This window comes from Vigna unguiculata, chromosome 5 (assembly GCF_004118075.2).
Source record: "Vigna unguiculata cultivar IT97K-499-35 chromosome 5, ASM411807v1, whole genome shotgun sequence".
NCBI classification, from domain to species: domain Eukaryota; kingdom Viridiplantae; phylum Streptophyta; class Magnoliopsida; order Fabales; family Fabaceae; genus Vigna; species Vigna unguiculata.
Window position 1 is genome coordinate 39,433,928 of NC_040283.1, and position 23,527 is coordinate 39,457,454.

General features: G+C 31.5%; 3 protein-coding genes across 5 annotated transcripts; 1 reads left to right on the plus strand and 2 right to left on the minus strand.

Annotated features, from left to right (window-relative positions):
* Nucleotides 1-1,565: 1,565 nt before the first annotated feature.
* On the minus strand, nt 1,566-4,667 carry LOC114184848 (COBRA-like protein 10). The gene is made up of 2 exons (XM_028072194.1): nt 3,825-4,667; nt 1,566-3,689 (listed from the first exon to the last, which is right to left on the minus strand). Exons 1-2 carry the CDS (start codon nt 4,411-4,413, stop codon nt 2,290-2,292), a joined length of 1,989 nt encoding a protein of 662 aa, XP_027927995.1. The 5' UTR covers nt 4,414-4,667; the 3' UTR covers nt 1,566-2,289.
* Nucleotides 4,668-8,840: 4,173 nt separating this feature from the next.
* LOC114185710 (TBC1 domain family member 15-like) lies at nt 8,841-16,922 on the minus strand. 3 transcript variants are annotated; one of them, XM_028073585.1, is made up of 12 exons: nt 16,850-16,922; nt 16,472-16,653; nt 15,168-15,263; nt 14,623-14,726; nt 14,094-14,353; nt 13,670-13,792; nt 12,937-13,025; nt 11,929-12,034; nt 11,662-11,759; nt 11,161-11,424; nt 9,440-9,523; nt 8,841-9,205 (listed from the first exon to the last, which is right to left on the minus strand). In XM_028073585.1, exons 2-12 carry the CDS (start codon nt 16,559-16,561, stop codon nt 9,191-9,193), a joined length of 1,329 nt encoding a protein of 442 aa, XP_027929386.1. In that variant the 5' UTR covers nt 16,562-16,653; nt 16,850-16,922; the 3' UTR covers nt 8,841-9,190. The 3 variants fall into 3 exon arrangements, with proteins under 3 accessions (XP_027929386.1, XP_027929385.1, XP_027929387.1); XM_028073584.1 differs by having other exon boundaries at nt 16,472-16,905; XM_028073586.1 differs by lacking the exons at nt 16,472-16,653; nt 16,850-16,922 and having other exon boundaries at nt 15,197-15,253.
* Nucleotides 16,923-22,160: 5,238 nt separating this feature from the next.
* LOC114183664 (early nodulin-like protein 1) lies at nt 22,161-23,337 on the plus strand. The gene is made up of 2 exons (XM_028070753.1): nt 22,161-22,421; nt 22,526-23,337. The coding sequence occupies exons 1-2, from the start codon at nt 22,223-22,225 to the stop codon at nt 23,041-23,043; spliced, it is 717 nt and encodes a 238-aa protein (XP_027926554.1). The 5' UTR covers nt 22,161-22,222; the 3' UTR covers nt 23,044-23,337.
* Nucleotides 23,338-23,527: the final 190 nt, after the last annotated feature.

Consider the following 23,527-nt stretch of genomic DNA (forward strand, 5'->3'; position numbering starts at 1 on the left):
AATGATTGCGGAGATGAGGAATTTGAAAATTTTACTTGACTTATTGATTCTTTTGATATTTTATTGTAAGCACGACCTAGAAGTGTTCATATTCTACTAAATACTGTGGGCTTTGTTATGAGAAAAAATATCGGTGGTGTGGAATATTGTATTTCTATGTCAGGATAGGCAGTTTTCTTATCATTTAATTTCTTCTATTAGTTGTTGTCTGGATTTTGCTAATGTACCTACTTTGTTTTTAATAAATTGTGTGGTTGTATTTCTCTTTTCAGAAATCTTTGAAATTTAGGGGGTGTTCTACATTTTGGGAACCTGTGGGAAAAAGTAATTACTAGCTGATTACAAATGGCACCAAATAAAAGAGTGGTAGCGGCTTATCGTGCAATTGGAAGTCTTGGAATTGATGAGTCGAAAGTGAAATGCGATAAAGAAACTCCTCAAAGTGTTTGACAAAAACTGGGAACTGATAGAAGCAGAGAACTAGAGTTCTAGTACATGCTATATTTGAGGAGGACGATAATATGGTGTGTTTCCCACTTTATGTGTTGTCTCTCTAACACATGTGTATAGAATTTTATATTATAGAATTTTCAAAGGTCAAAACAAGGAAGAACTAAATTGAAAAATCATATTTGATTTTTTAAAGATTTGAAAATATAAATTTCATTCATTTTTTTCAGGTTTAGTAATACAGTTGTATCTATAAATAAAATCAATTTCATGTTTGAGATGTATTGATATGATTAAAATAAGTTTTTAATTTCTTTTAATAAATATCTATGAAAACAAATAATACGCAGATAACGTTAAGTATTGTAAAATTTTCGAAAGAAAAGACAAATAAATCATAAAGCTTTTTAAGCTATTGATGATAAACAAATTAAGTAAATAAATACTGAAAGTGAAAAAGCAGTAATGAAACAAACAAGTGATGATAAGTAATTGTAAAGTGCACGATAAATAAAATCATTAAAAACATAAATAACGAGAAAAACATGAATGAAAGAAAAGAGTAAATAACAAAAGAAACAAATTGCAAAAGAAAACCATAATTTCAAGTGATAAAAAAACCATTTCCATATATCTCAATTCCCCTTTATATATAATTTCTCACATAATTTTTATAAATGATTATATTTTAAAAAAAAATTATATTAGTCAAACTTTCATCTGTTAAAGCAATTTTTTTTAGCAATAACATATACCTTACACAATGTGTGAATGTAACATAAATTATTAAAAAATAGTGTTACTTATTAGGTAATACACAAACACTATAGTGTTACATTGAAATTAACTATACATTTGTCACTCAACTTTTTTACACTTTTATCCTCCTAGTTTCACCTTTTCAAACAAAACACAATTTGCCAATAGTGTTTAAATTACTTTGTTATAAGATCCTAAACGAGATGCATTAACTTTTGAAAGTCGTGGAACCAAATCCAATTATACTTTTGTAATTTATGGTATAAAGAAAGAAAAAAAAACAGGAATAGATCAAGTTACGTTACCCTGAGAACTCTGTACTCGCATTATTGATTATCTCTAATTCTATTGTCACGCAAAAGAGAAATTACAGAGATTTGTATATCATAAAATTCAAAAGAAGAACTTCCATATACACCCCTTTCCACCCTCCTCTGAGAAAATTATATATATAATATTTTTCCTCCACACACAATCATTTAAAGGCAAATTGGTTGTTTTGGACCTTGAGCTGTACTTCATTGTTGCGTCGCCGATTGTTGGTCTGCTAGGTGTAATTTTTAATCTTTTTTCATTCAAACTTGTTGATTTATATGTTAATTGCAGCAACTCCGAAAATGAAAATCTTCCTCCATCCCAAAGTAATCTCAATCTAAAGGAAAACTGAAGAACCTGTGAATGAGAAGGTTAAAACTCTGTTTGAGAAACGTATCTACATGAAGCTAACAATCCATACATACACTAGCAACGTAGGTGAAACAAAAAGGCCATCTAATTTTAATATGAGCTAGTACTGAACTTATATATAACAAGTCCAACACACAATCTTGTACCAGATACACAGTTATGTACTTTTACACAAAAGGCTGCATCCCTCATCATGTATATCATTATCTCTCTGCTCTGTTTGTATAAGCCCCCCGTCGTTGATGAGACTCACCTTCACACACATATATGTATTTGTATATATATATATATATATATAAAAGCAGCCCCGAAGAGAAGAAAAATAAACCCTTTATTTGGATTCAGATCATCTTCAATTACCAATGTCAACCCAATGAATCTCCATTGTTTAATTTATATAAGCAAGAGAGTGACAAACGCTATGAATATGAGTGCAATGAAACTGATGGAAGGTTTATGCCCCGAACTTTTGTGTGGTCTGATCGGGGGTAGTGAGCACTCCATTCCATTGAAGAAAACCTTAGAGGGGAACCCATCTTTTGTGATATCAAAGTGTTTTCCGTGCTTTTTGGTGAAAGAAAGCACAGATTGTTGTTTCCCTGGAACCCTAGGGTCCTTAGCGTATGTTCCGTTGGTTTCACCGGCCAAGTAATTCAAACCCTTCAAGCCTTCCAAGAAAATGGTTTTCAGACCAGGAATTCTTGTCCCGTTGAAGGAATAAACATCTTCAAAATCCTCGAAAGTCTTGGTCAGCTCAATCGCAGTGAACCAATCATCGAATGAGAAATCTTCCCAGTTGAAAATTGTTATCCTGGCAGTCCATCCCTCCTTGTGATCCGAATTCACGTGCCAGTTGATGCTCACGGGGCAGTTATCGCCACAAGGGAGCCTGCTAGGCACGCGCAAGTGCTTGAGCTTGGCCCATGCACGTGCCTTCAGGGTTCTGTTTGCGAACGGCACGAGAAGAGCTTCTGGCGGAAGAAGCAATGGAGAGGCCCGAGAGTTGCACTTACTTGTGTCGGTGCAGCCACAGGCACAGGTGTTGCAGGGGATTGCTGACTCGTTGTAGAACGCTGAGAAGGAGACGCAGCAACGGTTTTGCTGAGGCTTGGGTTTGGTGATGTTGCAAACTATTTGCCAAGTTGCTACGGCGGTGGAGATTGCACTTAGTCCACTGGGCTCAGGGAAAACCGAAGGATCAACCCTAACCGGTGCACCACATTGGTAATGTGGATTGATGACACCATCGATGTTCCACTTCATAGGGGGTGTGATGGCCGTTCTGTTATCAGTATCCGGTGGCATTTTGAACACTTGCATCTGGAACATTGATTTAGCTCTGTTCTTGTCCATGAGTGGAGGCAAAACGGTCCCGTTCCGGCAGCACCAAGGGAGTTTCCCAACTTTTTCATCTTCTTTTCTTTCTGCTGGAAGGTCGGAGATTGTTGGCTTCTTCTGACAGGTTGCGACCTGCGAGAAATCCATGTCACCGTAGAATTTTCCGGCTGAACCGTACAAGCAGTCAGAAGGGTCTTTTCTGCGAGCATAAGCTCCTTTAAGGGAATATATGAACTCTCCCTTTGGCCATTCCCATGTCAAGTTCCAATGATCAAGACGACCCAATGGGTGCTTGTTCTCGATTGTCACTTGGACATAGTAGTTGTTCTGGAAAGCTTGAAGCACGTCGTATTCTATGATTAGATCTCCAGGGCGACGAGGAGGGTACTTGGTTTGCGTCACTGGCTTTGCCTTCACTTTCGGGTCCTTTCTGCAACATGCGAACATTCTCGAGTCTGCACCATTCATTCATCAAAACAATCTTAATCAAAGTTACAATATGACATTTTCAAGTTCTATGTATTTTGATGCATGGATCAACATTTACGTTCACTTGTTATATATGGAAGATAAGTTTGTATATTGATTACCTTTTCGAGTAGGTGCAGGGCATTTGAATCCGTCATTCTGGAGACTAATGGTTTTGGGCATGGGGGTAGCAACAGCACCCAACCCAAACTGCGTCCCAACAATATCGATCTTCGCACTCATCTGGTTCAGATCCCCGGCGGTTTCAATGGCGGTCTTCAAGTCCGCCACGGTGGAACCGACCATCGTCGTCCCATTACCCACCTCCGCAGGAAAGTCGCCGGCGTCGATGAGAATGGCGCCGTCAGCGGAGACGAGAATCTCGCGGTGCTGGAACCCCACAAACATCTTCCACCCCTGCACCTCCTCATCTCCCACGTTGGTCAGCGTGGCTTCCGCCTTGAACGCCCAGGCCTGCTTCGTCGTGTTCTTGACGTGCGGGTACTCCTTCTCCCGAGACACAAGGGTGTAGGAGATAAAAACTCCATCGCAGCTGTCGAGTTCGAGCGAATGGGGAGTTTCCGTCTTCTGTGCTCCGACGTCGGAGACATGGAGGCTCAAGAAAAGGAAGAGATGGATTGCTAGTAATTTTGTTATTGCTTTTTTTGTTGGGTAGGAGGAGGAGGCTATTGAATCGGTAGTTTCTTCCATTGTTGAAACCTTTTTTGTTCTCTTTCTTCTATGTTGAACCTAGCTAACTCCTCCTACGTTTTTGTCTGTTTTCTTTTTGTGTTTTTGTATCTTTTTTTTATGTGTGTTGTGTTGTACGAGGGAGAACGGTGGTGGTGGCCGCGCGGCGACGCGGCGGCGGGGTAGAAGAGCGAAAATAAGAGAGGGTGGAGAAAGTGAAGGTATATATAATGTAAGAAAAATGGGAGAAGGGAGTTATGTTCGTTAGTTTTAGCGATGGTTTCGGAGGACAGAGAATGTTTGGAAGCCATTTTTGGAATGGTAAGAGCAGCATTCGTTAATTCTGGAACAATAGTCCTCAGAAATTTACTAGATACTAAGAACTTCGTTGACCAAAACGCCTTCGAAATAACACGTGGTGGTGTTTTGGTTTACGTCCAAATCATTTTTGTTTTTAATTTGAAGTTCATTTTCATGCATAACCCTTAAACAAATTTCTGTGCCAACCATTTTCCTTCAAATTTTCTTCTATGTATCATAACCTAATTTTGGGTTTCGTTTACGGTTTTTAAAGTGATTTTAAGATAGGGGTTGTGGGATGTCCAAGCTATTTTTCGGGTTTCAAAAATAAAATAAAATCTTACGATAAAAGTTATTAGGAGTCGTAGAGAAAGAGTTAGAGAACCAATTTTTACATTTGAAAACGTTATGACTCAATTTAATTTCAGTAATAATAAGGTTGATAAAACTGGCTTTGAAAATCGACAATTTAGAGTCGAAATTGTTTTGTTGTGCTTCTTTGAGTGTTATGCATTTAGATAGATATTATTTTCTAGATAATTGGGATATTTTCACAGAAGAAGGACTTAAAGATAACACTATATAAAAAATATTTTAAGAAAAATCATTTATACTTTTAATTTAAATTTATAATGTGTATTATTTCAAGGAGATTAAGCTTTTAAGCCTTTACTTTATCCATAGAAGTTAATTATTTTTTTATTAAGTTAAATTTAATTGATTTTTGTTTATTTATTATGAATGAATGAATGTCTTTTGTTGTTTATTTAAAGAACGAGGAGTGTATACCTTTGGAAATTATTAATTGACACATACAATAAATTAAATTTAACTCCTTTAAAAAATTCTTGTAAAATATAATAAAAATTTATTATTGTAAATAAATTTTAAATAAATATCTAGATTAAAAGTTAATAATAATAACAATAATTTATTATTATTATTATTATTATTATTATTATTATTATTGTTATTACATAATTGAATTCTTCCTTTATAAATATAAAAAAGAAAAGACGTAGGACCCTTATTTGAAGGAACCAATGATAAATATAAGTATATGTTAGTCTTGATAAGTGAGGTCTTCGTAAAGTTTTATGTGAATGTTATAGTCCCCCAATAATGGTGTAAATTAAGTTGTCTTTTTTTGAAAAAAAAAACAATTGTGATTTTTATATGAATATGAAAATGTAACACTATGTTTGGACAAGGGATCTTAGTAATATCAAAAAATCAAAATAAATTGTATTTAATTTAGTTACGGTTGAATTTTCTTAATTTCTTAAATAATTTATTTGGATCAAATAATTGAAATATTTTATATTATAATCTCTTGTATGGATAAAGCAATTTAATTTATGATTTAAATACTTTTTTCGTCTTCATTTTCGTAGTGTTTGTTGCGGATGATCGTCATTTTGACAGAATGTTTAAAATGGTCTTCATTTTCGTAATTCATGTTTTATTTGGTCATTTTCTGTGACGCCGTTTAAATAAGTAACGGAGCATTGTACAGGTGACATTGTTTGTATTACGTTGCATTGGGGTGTGTTACGTGTACTGTACAAATGACTAATTAACGTTAACTTTTTTCAATTTGGGAGAAATTTTGCAATTAGGGCTTAAGTTGGATTGCAGTTGCGCTTTTCATAGTTGGAGGCGATTTCTTTATCTTCGTCTTTCTTGAGCTCGAATTTGTAGAGGAAATAGCTAATACTTGTCATTTCATCGTTGGATTGCAGTCGCGCTCTTCATTTGAATTTTCCAGTTAGTCATCATCAACGAGGTAAGTGGGTTTAGGATTTTCTGGGTTGTGTTTGCTCGTGGGTTAGGGTTTTCGTAATTCTACTTTGAGGTTTGTTTGTGCTTTGATTGTTGTGATGTTCTGCATGGTTTCTAAATTACCACACATGTACAGTGTACACGTAACACACCCCAATGCAACGTAATATAAATAGTGTCACATGTACAATGCTCTGTTACTGATTTAAACGGCGTCACAGTAAAAGACCAAATAAAACACGAATTGCGAAAATGAGGACCATTTTAAAAATTTGGTAAAAATGAGGACCATTTAAACATTCTGTCAAAATGAGATCATCCGCAACAAACACTACGGAAATGAGGACGAAAAAGATATTTAAGCCTTAATTTATCTATTAAGGCAAAATTCAAATTTAAAACTATTTGGATAACTCGATTCTAACCTTTGGTCCTAATTGACTTAGCTCGATCCAAGATGATTTGTCTTGACCTTTGGTCTGACCGACTCATCCCGATCTTTGACCTGACAAACTCATTTTAACCTTTGGCCCAAATTAACTTGTTTCAATTTTTGGTCCAAACCGACTCGACTAAACTTTTGGCTCGAGTAAATTAGCTCAACCTTTGGTTTAAGTCGTCTGAGCTTAACCTTCAGCCCAAACCAACTTGACTTGACCTTTGACTTATGCTGAATTGACTTGACATTTGATCTGCACCAAAGTGTCTTGACCTTCGTCCCGACTAACTCCTCTTAACCTTCAACCTTTGCTAATATGTCTCGACATTCAATCATGTTGATCTATCTCGACCTTTGACCATGGCCAACTCGACTTATCTCTTGTCTTGATTTGAATCAACTCGACCTTCGCCCTTAACCGAATTGGCTTGACCTTCAGTCTGAGTCAAATCCTCTTGATCTTAACTTTGGACTAATTCATCTCGACCTTTGACGTGATCCATCTCAACATTCAACCCGTATTGACCTATCTTGAACTTCTAGTCGAGTTAACCCATCTTGAATTTCAGCCAAAATAAAAAATCTAGTTGATTTGATCTAGATAGGCTAGATTGAGCCTTAGCCAAAATCAACTCGACTAAACCTTTAGTTTGAGCCGACTCGTTTCAACCTTCATTAGTGGAGTGAGTGGAGTGAAAATGAATGAAATTTCAAATTGCTTATAAGATGTTTAAAATTCTTCTATTGAAATACCTTCCAAAAATTTTTAAATTTCTATTTCTTTCTAATTACTTTAACCAAACAATTACTTTATTTATGTTTTAGTGGGTATTTATAACTACTTAAAATATTGATTCAAAATTTAATATTGAACAGAAGTGAAATCCATATATAAAAGTTATTTTAATAAATAAAAAATGTATAAAATGATATTTAAAAATTAAAGAATAACATAATTTTATGACGTTAAAAACAAAAATAAAACATAAATATATAAGTTCTTAACATTCAAATACATATAAAAGTTTAAAAAATATAAGTATTGTACTTAAATTTAAATTTCAATAATATACATTAATATTTATTAACTATATAAGTTTTATATATAAAATCAAAAGGAAATAACCAAAACCTTTTAGGCTTTTTTAACCAATTTTCTGTATGAGTTCTAGCGAGATCAATTTGATAAGCATGGTTTGAAGTGTATGTTCATGTTGTCTTTTAACACCTTTCTTTTTGTTCGTTTTATGTCTTTTGAGGCAAAAGAATTGGTAGAATCTTTTTTTAGAACAAAGATCGAAAGTTTCTCGTCTACGCTTCTTATTTTATTTTAGGTGAGTGTCACCTTCATAAGAATTTAAGACACTAACACAAATTATAAAAGGAAAACTGTGTATTAATAAACCAAATGAGTTCAACCAGAGAATGATGTAAATTCATGCATAGTATTATATAATAGTTTATGGAATAACTAAAATTGTTGCAATTGAAGAATAGAGTCTGAAAAACAGAATTGAGATGCAGTTTTCTTGGATCTTACAAGACATTATTTCTGTTTTTCTGCTGTTTTTCCTTCTAATTATAACTCAAAATTTTCTGAATTGCTATTTGTCTCAAACAAGCTGGTGGGACAGAGCTTACAACAAAGTTTTATCACTCTGGTAATTCAAGTGTAAATTATTTGTAGAATATAAAATTATTAGCCATATCATAAACATACAATTTTATCTTTGGTTTGGTGCCATTGATACTAAAATCTTTCCTCAATGAGTTTATATGTATTTTACATGCTTTGAGTTTTTCCTTTGTTAACAATGGAGTTTAGAGAAGATAATAATTCCCTTAGATTCAACCAAACTTGTTAAAGAGAATGGTTTATGTCCATGTTTATCATTGTCTGCTACACTATAAATACATTTGTACTCAATTGTCTAGAATACGATCACATAAATAGTAGAAAGAATGGCTGTTTCATGTACCTTGTTTTCCCCATATGCAATAACAAAGTCCAACAAAATACACAGTTCTACAGAAAAATTCTATTTTCATATACAATCTCAGTTCTTCTGGATACAAAAGAAAAAAGAAAAATCAAATTGATTTCACATACAACAGTTGCTCAGGGATTTTGATGGTTGGATATTTGAATCCCATTTTTCCAATTCTGTATAGTCCTAATGTTCTCCATTATTACCTCCCTTGGAACAAGATGGAATGAGACAAATGTATTATACAACACATTACAAAGAATCAGTGAATATTTAGATGTATTTGGTGCTAGGGTTTCTTGGCCTGCAGCAATTACAACATTACTTGAATAGTTAGTAGGAGATAAATAAACAAGATTATATTTGAAAACAAAAAGAGCAGAAACACAGATACCAAAAATAATGAAACTACGGTTAAAGATCAGTGCTTAGAATTTGGAGATTATGATTTAATGCATTTTAAGCAAAAATAACAAACTGTAGAGAGAGTTCATGGCAATTGATATTGATATTGACATTTAGTAGTGTAAAACATTACCTTTCTCAAATATTTCTTGTGAAGTTTCATAGCCCCATTGCAAGCTTTTTTAGCATCTAGATTCCCAGTTATGTCATTCAAAATCTGAGAATAATTACATCAAAGGAGAAAAAGCAAGTTAGTAGATAGAAGAAAAATAATAATCCCTCCCTTCTTGCTTATAATTTTTAATTACATAATTCATCAAGGTTAAAAGAGTGGTTAATTTCATTTTGATAACAATAAGCATCTTCTATGTTTTTTTCTTCTCTTCTAATTGTTTAACCATACAACTTCCCTCTTTTAATTAGAGGTATTTTAGTCTAAAATAAATTGATGAAATTGATATTATGGATTGAGTCTTATAAAAAGGAATAATTAAAACATTTTTACATAGACTTTCAATAGGAATTCGCCCTATCACTATATTATATTAATGAATAATTAAATCTATATGAAAGATTAGTGTAAATTGTGTTCACATAGATGTGCAATGAAATTTAATCATTTTACTACATTATCATATTTATTAATATTGGGACAATGGAGCAAATTCTAATTGCATATCTATGTGAAATGTTTTACAATGCATACAAATTAATTTCATAAATGAATAAGATGAATTAGATGCCAAGTATAAATGTTTTATTGTGACAACTAATGTATATTATATTTTAAAGAATATAAGTGTTTAATTTTCATGTATTGTTGTGAGTTTAAAATTTTGTTCACAGTCAACCAACTAAAAAATCACATTATATACGACTTTAACAATTTCTCTCTCTCTCTCTCTCTCTCTCTCTCTCTCTATATATATATATATATATATATATATATATATATATATAATATATATGTGGTTGTTTATGATTGGATGATAGTACAAAAAACTACATTAATCTTAGTATTTAATTAAATTCATGCAAATATATTATTTTTAATTAAGACACAGTGTTCAATAAGAAATCATTTAAGCCCAAATTCATTTTTCTCCTCATAGTTTAGTCAATGTGATTTTCCAATTAATATTAATAGTTTATGTAATTAAATAATTAATATTGTCATCACTTAACAACACATCAAAATTCTGTTAGAAATGAGAAAAAAATATTAAAAATGGACTAAAATATTTAAGGGTTTAATTAGTATATGGTTCATATATTTAGGTTTTTGATTCATTTTGGTCCTTTTATATATATATATATATATATATATATATATATATTTATGGAATTGAGTCCATATTTCTGTAAAAGAAAACAAAAAGACTTAAGGTGGTATCTTCAGTTAAATTGGCATAGCCGTTTGAAAATACGCGTCAAAACCTGGGTTTATCAAAATTTGGGTTATCTTTTATTTGGAAGGTATCATGTATTAAAATTAAAAGGGTTCATCATAGAAGATGACCTAGAGTTTGATACGTAACAGATTTAAATTTTGACACGTAACACTTTCTGAAAGTGTTAACTTCAATTTAACAAAAAGGAATCACAATTTTTCAAAAAAAATAGCAACTCATCTGTGTCAAAAACAATTATAAGGACCAAAGCGAATCAAAGGTTTAAATATAGGAATCAAATTACTAATTAAACCTTATTTAATTTTATAAAACTAAATGATTAAATTTGCAATTAAATTAAAACATAGGAAAAAGTGCATTTCAATGATTTTAATATATATAGTTTCTATCCATGTGATAGCTCCATCTTATTGAATGCAAAGTTAAATGTGACAAGACTAACCTTGACAACATCATCCAAACCCCGTGCTTCTTGGAGTAGTTTTGTACTTTTATCTTTCAAAACACTAGCAACAAGGAAAACAGATATAGGAAGAGGAGATTGAGAAGCATCCTTTGATCCACTCTTCAAGAATTCTCTCTCATACTTTCCACACTGACGTATTGACTTTGATTTTCCTTTCGAGCCCACAGCTTTTTCAGAAGCTGATTCAGGCATTTCATACATCAAGAACAAGTCAGGATCATATTCCAAGGCCCACATCATCTGTTCAAAGTTTAAGTCATTAGTTACTCATCATCCCAATGCATACACACACAAAGGGAACATTAAACTAATCTCATAAAGGGAACATTTGATCCAAAAACTTCTAATACAAAATAATGTAACATAACAGATCATGCATAGGTGCATCTGTTATATACACAAACCAAACTTAAGAGGTTCCTTGGTTCAATAAATGCAACAAAATATACCACAAAGCACAAAAGAAGCCAAACATACCTCCCAAAGATACAACGAATCACAAAAGGAGAATTCTCGACGAAACAAAACCATTAGCATTCGAAAAGCAAACAGATAGTCACCTCCACCAAGAAGCTCTGTTCTCCAAAATCAAAAGAAATTATTAGTATATTCTGTTTCTCTAACATTAGTTGAGAGCAGTATTCAACAAAGAACTGATCATAAATCATTTTCTTGCAATCTTCATTTCTTAAAACAAAGATCACATAAAAACAATATGATTAAAGCATATATGCAAGAAAATACCTAAATGGTTATGAAGTTTTGGATCAATTACTTGAGTAACTGAAGCCAACTCATTTAGTTGAGCTGTCACCCCAACAGAGCTCTCGGTGCATCTAAAATTGCCGCGCTTTACAAATTCAACAACACAAATAATAAGAAACTGAGATTCAACCTACGAAATACAACTAACAAAACTAGTTTCTGTGTAACCACAAAGCGTTAACTAATCGCATCGAATCTGTGCACCTACTTCTTCAATAAAATTTCAAGCCGCTATGTCGATGACCAACTCACCAAAAAGTTTAAGCTGTTCGGTGAATGCTCAAGAATGGTTTATTACATGAGTACATCCCTAACGCACCCCATTACACAAGACCTCATAGGACTTCAAAAACGCGTAATACATGGGGGCATACCATGTGTTGAAGCTCAAATACCATCTATGTAACCAACTCTCCTAAAAGCTTAAGCTGTTAGGTGAAAACTCGAGAATGGTTTACATACATTTACATATCTAACATGTACAAAATTACAAATACATTGCAATTCTTCTCTTTCAAGTTGTATGTCTGAAAACATGAAAGCTCAATTGTAATTTTATTAACAGAAGTACATGTTACAAATTTGGGATAGCTCCAACTGTGTGTGCAAGGAAGAGTAAAAGTGACATTGAAAAATTGTTACAGAAATATCAAATCTAGCCAAGTATGCACAAGAAAATAGTAAACCAGTAAGGTTTCAACATTATAACGAATGGATTTCTGAAACAGCATAATTAAAACATTAGTGTCAAACCTCGAAGAACTTACGCCCAATTTTAACTGGCCTCTATGCATTGTGCAACTTAAGAAAGAGATAATATTTAAAAGTGAACAAATCCAATATATATAAAATTTCCAAAAAATACCAAGAAAATCCAATAACCAAATACTAGATAGAACCCCCCTCCAATTTTGTCAATAAGTGATAGAATAAAGGAGTGTTGAAGAAAGTTAATAATAAAATAGAGTCTAGAGATAAGATGTTTACAAGCCTGCGCATCAGACGCTCAAAGCACCAAAATGCATCTGCTTCATCATTAAGAAGAATTATCATAGGGGAGCATAGGTCACACATTCCTGCGCAGAATTGTAAAATGTTAAAACTGAAAGCTTAGGTTAGTTGCAAATGGTGGCTAGCAAACATTTATTGCTTGATCGCAAGAAAAACAGAAGATAAACTATTATATGAAGCAGTATGTCTCAATTATTTATTAAATTCATTCCATAAACCAAGTTGGTGTTTTCTTCTCTCAGAGTACAGATTTCTCTGCTTGTTTTTTCAATAGTGAAAATGAAGAGGCTTTAATTTGACCGACCACTTAAAAAACAGTTGTCTAAATACCCAGAGGAACTGCTAAGCTATTTCAAAAACTAAAAATACACTGTCACGGAAAGTTACCATGAGTATTAAGGTATGATCTCAGATAGGAATATCTAAATATTATTATTGGTCTATGGGTCTATTTGAACAAGGCTATTTATAAGAGCTTTTAGAAGAGATAAATAAGAAAAAACAAATTTGATTTCTCCATAATTTAAAATTAGTTCATCTACAAGTTAAAATTAAAAAAGCTATATGATAAAACTTTAGAATTTGATTTATGCACAAGTTAATTTTGACTTGTAGAAAACCAATTTCACTTTTTTTATCTTCTGGAAGTTCTTATGTAGGAAATGTTGTAAACAGAATGTCCAAAATATGCCAAATATGTATGACCCACCTTGACCATAGCCAACGTCTTTATCTACCCAAGCATAAACAGCAAGTACATCCCATAGTTTTGACAGGTTTTCTTGTTTCTCATAAAAAACTAATGACCTATCGGTGCGAACCACATCAAGACCTGAAATGTAAGTATAAGAGAAATGTTATTTGCCGTGTCAATTATATTTTAGCAATTGGGTCTTATATTATTGCATGAGAAAACTTTCACAACATAATAGATTGTACATTCCACCCATATGCCACACAAATCAAATTGAATCTGTACGACAAATCATTTCAGGCATAATGGACATGTGAAGAAAATAATTGTGGGGCAGGGTTCTGCATAAAACTTAAAGATTACATGCAGAAAAATTAGATAAAATATAATATATGAAAGATAACAGACAGTGTATTAAGAAAAAAAATTATTTACAAACCTATTTGATGGAGAGTTAACAGCCACTGGACTACTATCTTGTCTGTCACCTTCTGTAAACTATTTGGAGCAATCCTACTTGAATTATTATTATCTTGATGATGTACAGCCAATCCCTTGGCTGCATTTGTTTCTTTCAGAACCAATGGATCTTGAATTGGCATACCATCTTCAGTAACAACAGGTGCTGTGACAAATCTACCACTTCCAATAAGAGGAAACAATTGGCGGCATTCTTCTTTAAGTGTAGCATATTGCATTCTGATAACATAAAAAGTAAAAGTGATAGACAAGTAAGGATCTATTAGATTTGGAATTCAGCAACTGAAGTTTTATACCACAAAAAGTACTGATGTTATTAAAAGACAAGGGAGCAATTACTGTCATAACTTTTAAGGCTCATCTCAAGCATGTGGTGCAGAGAAGTGAAACATCATAAAAAATTTGAATGTTTTAGGATGCTGTGACAGTAATAAGGTTGAAAAAGAGGATTCTTATAAAACAAACCATTAGACAAGAAAATTTGTAACCTTCTGTGGTGTCTTATCTGTTCTCTTTCTTCAAATGTACTCTTGGGATCATAGCAACCAAGTAGAAATTCCCAAACTTCTCCCCTAATAGATGGATGGACTCCCTGATTCAAAAATTTTAATAAAGCAACCATCAATGCTCAGCTCAGGAAAAAAAGGAGGAAGATGTTTCACAAGAAGAATGCATATGAGAATATATGGAAAAAGGAATTTCAATTTTATCCCAATCAACAATATCTTGAAATCTGCAGTTGGCAGAACTTGGCCAGCTTAATTTATTTCTGATAATTAGTTGTCTGTATACTTCAATCTCAGCCATGATAATGGAATCTCATGCTTTAAAGAGAACCAAATTATACTCATACCAAAAAGTTCTGTTAGATTCCAAGAGTCAGTTCAACCATACAAACAGATAACCTTATATTTTCCAGCCAGCCAGAGTTCCCCATGGCACTGACTACACCATTACGGAATGTAGGAGACAGACTAATTTCCATATCCTCAAACATATTGAACCAGCATTTTAACTATAAAAAAACAATTACCCCACGGTAGATTCGGCTTAGAGTCTTGCCTATATCTAGATACCCTTCTTGAGTAAATGCAGCATGCCACTTTCTTGCACTTAGTGTTTTACCAGCCTGGACCACATAACAAAAAGAAGTTCAAAATAAATGAACATTGTATAAGTATCACGAGATTAGAAATTCAACTAACTGTACTAGTTCTCAGCTGAAGGCAAATGATTACCCTTTTCTCTTCTTATTTGATCAAGAAATTGCAACCAAACATAAATGGAAAAAAGACAAAAGCTAAAAACAAGTAATATACAACACAAACATGTCAATCTCTCCATAGATCTAAAAGAGACCCCTGACCCACTCCCAAATAAAAAAAAGTTAAAGAATGAAACAAAAAATGGCCATGGGCAGAACATGATGGAGAAGTGAGAAAAACTAGTTGATCCAAACTTGAATCGGGACAAACAATGTCTAGTAAAGATTATCGTGTTTCTTTCCAGCCAAATACGCCATAGAACCACAATAAGGCACATGACTTTTGCATTGAGGTAGAGAAACATATAACTGATTTATTTTATTTAATGTCTCATATGATAAAAAGGACAACAAGGACAATTACTCAGATGGCATCAGTCATGATCCGTTATAAAATAAAAAGTGTATTTTATCCATACTCAAATTTAATTCTCAGATAAATTATATGTGAATTGAGCAATCAAGCAGTTAATAACAAGCCCAAACGCTGCATTGTTTATTGCAGCAAAAAGCAATATGGAAATATTGATACAATGAGTGTTTCACTTAATCAAATTCTACTTGGCGATCTGGCTCACTAAGTGCTTCTTTTCCAAACAACTAGTTTAAGAATCAGGATTCTAACTGAACCAAGTTTCATTTATTAAACATCACTGATTTGAAATACATAAAAAACAAAATGACACACTATCCTGCTGAAAGCTGTAAAACAAGCACTCCTTTCCCATTGATAAAATACCAACATCATAACCGCTGCCGAAAACTTCCTAAAGGTCAACAATTCCGCATCCCTCAGATGAACAAATTTGTTTTCCAGTTATTCACTTAACAAGCTCATGTAGCTTACAGAGGCAGTCAAGCCATGTGTGTGTATACCTGACATTCTTAAATGACCAAAACCATTCACAAAACCTCAAATTCATATGCATTGCTCAAATTAGACCAACATCAATTCCCATCAACCAAATACTTCTCATTCACAAACAAACAAAGATACCCTTAACAAATTACACAAGACCAAACCAAATAACGGGGAAAAAAGAAAAAGAAAAAGATTAAGAAAAAAAACAAACCTTGATTTTAAATCGAGAAATGGGAACATCAGTACATTCCGGGCGGATTTCATAGAAAGAATCAGCTGAAACTCCCGGATCTCTCCACATCCCAGTTAACCGAGCAAAAGGGATACACGAGCAGCAAAAAGGTAACAGTTTTTGGTCTGAAGAATTCTTGTCAGCAGGCAGGGGCTGGAACCCTTTGAAAAGATCAAACAAACCCAGAAACAAAAACTAGTCAAACGAAGAATTCAAGGAGAATCCAGCTCCAAAAGCTACACGGAACAAAAAAAAAATGATTTTTTTTTAATTTTTTGTGTTTATTTAATTGTTGGAATGTTATGGCATTCTGGGTTGGTTGTTGGTGGGCATGGTGTTAGAGGAAGGTAGCAATACCCTGTCAAAAAGGGTGGAATAGGAAGAACCGAAGACTCCCAAAGTTTCATCAACCCTTTTCCGCATTCTCCCCGTTTAATGCTTAAATTTACACCCGATAATCTTACCTTTTCTTTTTCTTTTTTTTTTCTCATTATTTTTTACCTGCTTTTACCGTTCATTTTTTCTTTTACTCTTATGTTCATATGTTTTCTGAGAAACGTTGAATAATCTTACCTTTTCTATTTTCTTTTTTTCTCATCCTTTTTTACCTGCTTTTACCGTTCAGTTTTGCTTTTACTCTTTTGTTTCCATGTTTTCTCAGAAACGTTGTGTAACCTGCGTTTACCATATGCTTAATGTTCTCAATGTTTTATGATAAGAAAAAATATAAAATAAAATAGACTTCAAATTTTGAAAAAAGAGGGAATAATTTATAATGTATGATTATATTTTAACTTTAATAAAGTGTAAAAAATGAGTGTGTGTAAATATATTTCACTCATTTATTTAAAATAATATTTACCAAGTTATAATTTCACTTTCAAAAATTGGAAGTTGTCATTATAAGGGTTTAAATTGGAATTTTTTTTTAGGGTTAAAAATAAAGTGAGAGTTGCATTATGGAAGTTGGTGGCTAATTAGTTGAATTGGTCTTTAATTGAGCAGAGTCAATACGTCAATAACAGAAGGAGCAGTCACAAATTGGATTTTGTGTAAATAAACTTTTTGTGTCAAATAAAAAATCAACCAAACAACTTTCACATTCACATTAGTTCCATTTTTCTAGAAGGTTTTAGATAATCTGAATCAAATCAATTTCTTGACACAATTTTAGAATTCTAGAATCATACAGTAACAATAATAGTTAACTTTAGATTATAAGATCCTGAAAATACATTAATGATGGAAGATGAGGAATTAACGTTCTTAATTAAATATGATTATGTAGTTATAAATAAATTTTATAAACTTGGCAATACAAGAAACTACAACAAACAATAGTTTGAAGTAGAGCTATCAAAATAGGTAACACGGTTTAATCCGACTCGATCCATTATAGGTTGATGATTTAGTGAGTCAATCTAACCTTACTCACTTTTTAGCGAACGAAAAAAATTCGAACCCACCGTGGTTCACCATGGGTTGGCGGGTCAAACGGGTTGACTCACGGGTTCACTTAATTAAAAAAATACAATTTTTTTATTTTTTTTCAGTCAAAACTAAATTATAATTTTAATTAAAATTTAAATAAACTTTAATACAATACAAATACAAACCAAAATTAAAAAAATACAAATAATTTATGTGTTGGCTAAAAAAATAACCTAACATGACCCAAATGTAAAGTCCAACTTAATAAAAACACTTGTATGATCCTTTTATCAGCGGGTTGGTGAGCCCAGCTCACCATGGGTTCAACCCGGGTGAGCTGGGTTCTAGATGAATCAGGTCAAAAATCAACCCGTATTGAAATTTGTAAAAAAAATTTCAACCCAACCCGAACCCGTGGTGAGTCGGGTTGGCTCACGGGTTCCAACTCATTTTGACACCTCTGGTTTGAAGCATAAAAATAGATATTTTTTTGTATGATGCCTTACAACTGAAATTTTAATAAAAATTCATGTAGATTTTAAAAGGCTAAAGAATGTCATGACTTTAAAAAAAAAAAACTGTGATTAAGATTTTATAATTTATATTTTAATAAATCTATATCATAAGAATTAAAAGATTTGAAACAACTTACAAATTTTGAGAAATTTTCATAACATTTAGAAAATATAAAAAAAAAATGGACAAAGGAAAATAAAACCAATACAATTTTTTAATAATTAATTGACTTTAAGATTCACATTCTCCAAACAAAACAACACCATTTTAAAGTTAAAAAACAATTTTCTTCATTGTACCTGTTGAATCAAGTTTAAGTCTTTAAAAAAAAAAGACAACTCTTTTTTAAGCTTTTTCAAGGACACCAAAATTGCCTTAATCACATAGCCAAACTACTGCCCCCATTTCATCTTATAACACTAGTTTATTCCACAAACAGTTTGTTTTTTCTAAAATCACAAAAATACAACCAAGTATAGCAAAATGTTCTAAACAAGAGAAATTAAGGAAATATTAATAATAATGAAATAAAGTTGGGAATATATAAATTATTATACTGTTACTCATGTCATGGAAGAAGAATTTATAAAGTAATTATGAAGGGTGGAAGAGAATATGCATTAACATTTTTTTCTAACATAATACTAACAACTAACATCTTATATAAAAAAAACTTCAGTTTAATAATATTTATAGCTAAACAAATTTTAACTTTATCACATTTATTTTAGTTTAATAAGATTTAACACTATTTTATTTTAATAAAATTTATTATTATTTACTCCCATGTACCTATACATACAACATCGCATAAAAAGTGTTTTTCATCTTCTATTCTATATTATATTTTTAAACTATTGATATTCTTAAAATTCATAAATTTTTCATTATACTTGATTGATCTAAAAAGTTATTATATTTTGAAAGACAAACGTATATTATGTTGTTTTGTTGTAATCAATGAAAGCGTTTTATCTATAAAAGCAACAACATGTATATTTCAATCCAGACTCTTAATACTTATTTTTTCCTTTACAATTATCCATATTTATTATTATTAATTAAGTGATTAATCTTTTTTATTCATATATTTATTAGTATTTTTATTATTATTATTTTTCTAACATTATTAATAAGAAAAATGTCATTTACTTTATTCATCATTAATTTTTTTATTAAAAAGTAAGAGACAATATTATATAATATGCTTGTCATAAATATGTTTAGGTCACTTTCATTTAAGCCTAAGAAATATAATTTTTTTTCATACTAGCAACATCAAATGAAATTTTGAATAAGTCAAATAGGATTATTTTTTTATATATAAAATTATTAATTTTTCTTTTCTATTAAGTGATGTTTTAACATCTTATTTACTTCTAAAACATGTTTCTGCTAAAGATATTTAATATAAACATATTTTAAGTGTTTTGGGTGATAATATTCATAAAATAATTCGTTATACTAAAATTGTTATTGAGTTACGAGAAGCACTTGAAATAAATATATATTTACAAAAGTAAAAAAATTATTTTGATATTTATGTGTAAAAATAATTTAAGTCCAATTATTGAAAATAAATTTATTAATTTTTTTTTATAAGATTCATGAGTTTGAGATTATTCTTTATGACATATTGACATCATATTTATAACTTTCTCTTATCATTTAGAAGTTGTGTTTTTCATAGTCTAATTGTTCTCGAACTTTAAAACATATGCCATATGCTTTTTCATTGTATCATGTCACTAACCATAAATTAAATTATGTTTTAAATTGGTTTATACTATTGAGACGACTCAACGGTTTTGGAGGTACAAAATAAATTTAAAAAATGAGGCATTTTATTTAAAATTTATTTTTTAAGTTTTTTATGTAAAATTATTTATTAAATTGTCATAATTAATTTCATTTAACATTTCTCTTTCAATAGGTGTGATAGGACTAATCCATTTAATCTTTCTTGAGACATTGTTGATCTTAAATAAATTTTTATTATCTTCAGTTTTGAGAAACTCCTTTCGACTTAAACAATTGACACTAGAATTGTTAATATTATTCTATAGGTTATATATGCATTTGAAAAAAAATTTGTTCTTTTTATATAATTAAGAATGTCAATTGTTTTATCATTTTCCAAACCTATAATTCCTCTTAAGATTTTTTATTCTGAAATTAAATCAAATTCGTCAATATCCAACAAATTATCATGTTTTAAAGATTTTTCAAGGTTTAAGTATTTATCTTTCAAAAATGAAATATCTATACACAGAAATACACAAGACATTTGCTCTTTTTTGTTCATAGCTCCTTTTTATACAATTAAAATCTCAATTCTTCTTTTCTTTTACCATCTTTAAATAGCCTGATTCAAATTTTCTAGTTAACATATTTATATATTTTTATATGAAATAAAAAATGATAATATATAAAATACTACTAAAGATAAATATATAAACTCAATAGTAGACTTGCAGTATCTTGAAGTCGCAAGTCTTTTTTTTGTTCTTAAGTCACAACTTTTTCACAAACTTGCAAAGTTGTTTATTTTAAGATTAATCATTAATAAAAATAATTAAAAAATAAAATATTGCTCTTCTAAACTCGATAGTAAGTTTTTTTTCTTTCGAAACTTGAATTATTTTTCTACAAAAAACTCAACCTTGAATCATACTACAATTAATCTATTATCCACCAAAAGATTAAATCATAATATAATTAATAGTTTTGTAAAAAACATCAGTTACTCCTCAAGATATATGCAAAAAGAAAAAAAAACTCAGAACTTGTAAATCTAAAAGTACTAAAAAACAAAACCAGGTAAAAGAAACACATTTCTAATTCTAATAAAATTGTTCCGATTCCAACCCCTTATTGGGTGTACTAGAACACAAATTCAAAACAGAATAAAAATAACAACAACACAAAACAACACAAATAGAAAGAAAAAAATATACTAACCAGAAATGAATGTAGAAGTATACCAATCTGACACACCTTTTTCATAATGAAGTAATACCAAATTGATATAACATCATTTTTTATAATTTTTTTAAAACTTACACCATGTCAGAAAAAAATGATTTTTTGACTATTATATTTTGATAATTTTCTCTTACAATCTCAGATGACATTTTTTAAGTGATTTTTCATTTTTTTATTTTTTCATTCTTAATATTTCAAAGCCACTTAGAAAATGACACTTAATGTTATAAGAAAAAGTTATCAAAATTTAGTAGTCAAAATATCATTATACTTTAGAAAATTTTTTAAAAACAAAATGGTACTTTTGCCAACAAAGGCTACACATTCTTCCCCAAACTATTTTGATGAAGAGATGATCTTATAAGTTCCTCATTACTCATTAATACCAAATCTTAGCGAATAATCCCCTTAATTACCCTGTTACTGAGGGTATTATAATTTCCCTGAAGTTGGTATTTTGAAATAAGATATAGGAGGTGAGCTTTTCTAGAATTTTTATACACATAAAAGTAGGATGTCTATAAGCAAAGTATAAATGGATGCACGTTGATACATTAAGATGAAAGATTCAAAGAAACAACTCCTAACAAGGAAAGAGAACTTATGCTTTGCTCCAGAACCAAAGTAACCCAAAGAAGCAGAGAATAAGAAAAAGTTTCAAAAGCTTCACTGCCACATTTTGTAAACTTTACATGCATCTGATGCCTACAAAAACCATGATGTTGGTTCAGTTTATTGCATCCCTCTATCTCCAACATTTCCACCATTTTCTGTGCAATACCCACTTGCCTCTTCTCAATGGCCACCATCTTTTTAAGGTCCAATGAAGTGCTTCATGCCTTGCTCTTCTTCTGTCTCTTGCTCATGGTGCACCACTGTGGTGCCTATGAATTCATAGTTGGAGGCCAAAAGGGTTGGAGTGTGCCAAGTGACCCCAATTCTAACCCTTACAGTCAATGGGCTCAAAAGAGCAGATTTCAAATAGGAGACTCCTTAGGTAAGTTTCTGTTCAAAATTAAGCATGTTTTCATTGGTTTTAACTTCAATCCAAGGCATGAGAGAAAAAAACTATGGTTTTCTGATTCAAGTGTTCAATTGCAGTGTTCAATTACCCTTCTGGCAAAGACTCAGTGATTCAAGTAAGTAGCAAGGACTATGAGAGTTGCAACACTGATGCATATAATGAAAAATTCTCAGACGGTCACACAGTCATCAAGCTCAACCAATCAGGGCCTCACTATTTCATCAGTGGAAACAAAAACAACTGTCTGAAAAATGAGAAACTGGTGGTGATTGTTCTGGCTGACAGGAACAACAAAAACACATACACCAACCAAACAAGTCCTTCACCTTCTCCTTCTCAGTATACAACAGAATCAGTAGCTCCATCCCCGGCACCTTCTCAGCAACAGGTTCCATCTCCAGGGGCAGCACCTCCTCAGCAAAATACTGCTTCTCCACCATCTCCACCCTCTGACCAAACACCAGCTCCAGCTCCTGTTACTGATCAACCTTCTCCTCCTTCTCCTCCTCACAATGCTGCTTCTTCAATTCTGGTCAGTTTTGCTGGTTCTGTTGGAGCATTATTCATGGCCTCAGTTCTGGTTTTTTCTTTCTAAGTGGAGTGTGTATGATGTTGTTGTATGAGTGGTTGAGTATAATTTTTTTAGTTTTACTTTTTTTTTTCTTCCACAGATTCTTTTCTTTTTTCTTTTATGGATTCCTATATACTTTGAGTTCAGTGTTATTAAACTGAACTTTGTTCCGAAGTTGGGATGCTGTTTGATATTTGTTTGTGAAAACTGAGAAATAAGCTGACAAAATATGTACCCTTTTGTGTGCTTCTTATTTGATGATTGTAAAAGTATGATGTATACATGTTGATCTTGAAATAAAGTAAAGCTATTTTTAGTTGTAATAGAGTCACAAAATATGCTAGATTAACGAAATTAGTCCGTATCTAATGGAAATGTTTATTTTGGATTGTTAAGGGATCCCTAAAAGAACACATCTTCATATTTTATCAATAATTTATTTATTATAGTTATGATTGTTTTACTTTGAATAAATAAAGTATAAAAGTCAAAGACTTATTTATACTAC

What these genes read in the sequence shown, in the direction of transcription:
- LOC114184848 (XM_028072194.1), bottom strand. Translation starts at nt 4,413, where the DNA reads ATGGAAGAAACTACCGATTCAATAGCCTCCTCCTCCTACCCAACAAAA. An exon ending in CCCTGCACCTACTCGAAAAG is followed by an intron (nt 3,690 to 3,824) that starts GTAATCAATATA and finishes TGAATGGTGCAG; the next exon opens with ACTCGAGAATGTTCGCATGT.
- LOC114185710 (XM_028073585.1), bottom strand. Translation starts at nt 16,561, where the DNA reads ATGTGGAGAGATCCGGGAGTTTCAGCTGATTCTTTCTATGAAATCCGC. An exon ending in GTTAACTCTCCATCAAATAG is followed by an intron (nt 13,793 to 14,093) that starts GTTTGTAAATAA and finishes CTTACATTTCAG; the next exon opens with GTCTTGATGTGGTTCGCACC. An exon ending in AGACGTTGGCTATGGTCAAG is followed by an intron (nt 13,026 to 13,669) that starts GTGGGTCATACA and finishes AATTCTGCGCAG; the next exon opens with GAATGTGTGACCTATGCTCC.
- LOC114183664 (XM_028070753.1), top strand. Translation starts at nt 22,223, where the DNA reads ATGGCCACCATCTTTTTAAGGTCCAATGAAGTGCTTCATGCCTTGCTC. An exon ending in TCAAATAGGAGACTCCTTAG is followed by an intron (nt 22,422 to 22,525) that starts GTAAGTTTCTGT and finishes GTTCAATTGCAG; the next exon opens with TGTTCAATTACCCTTCTGGC.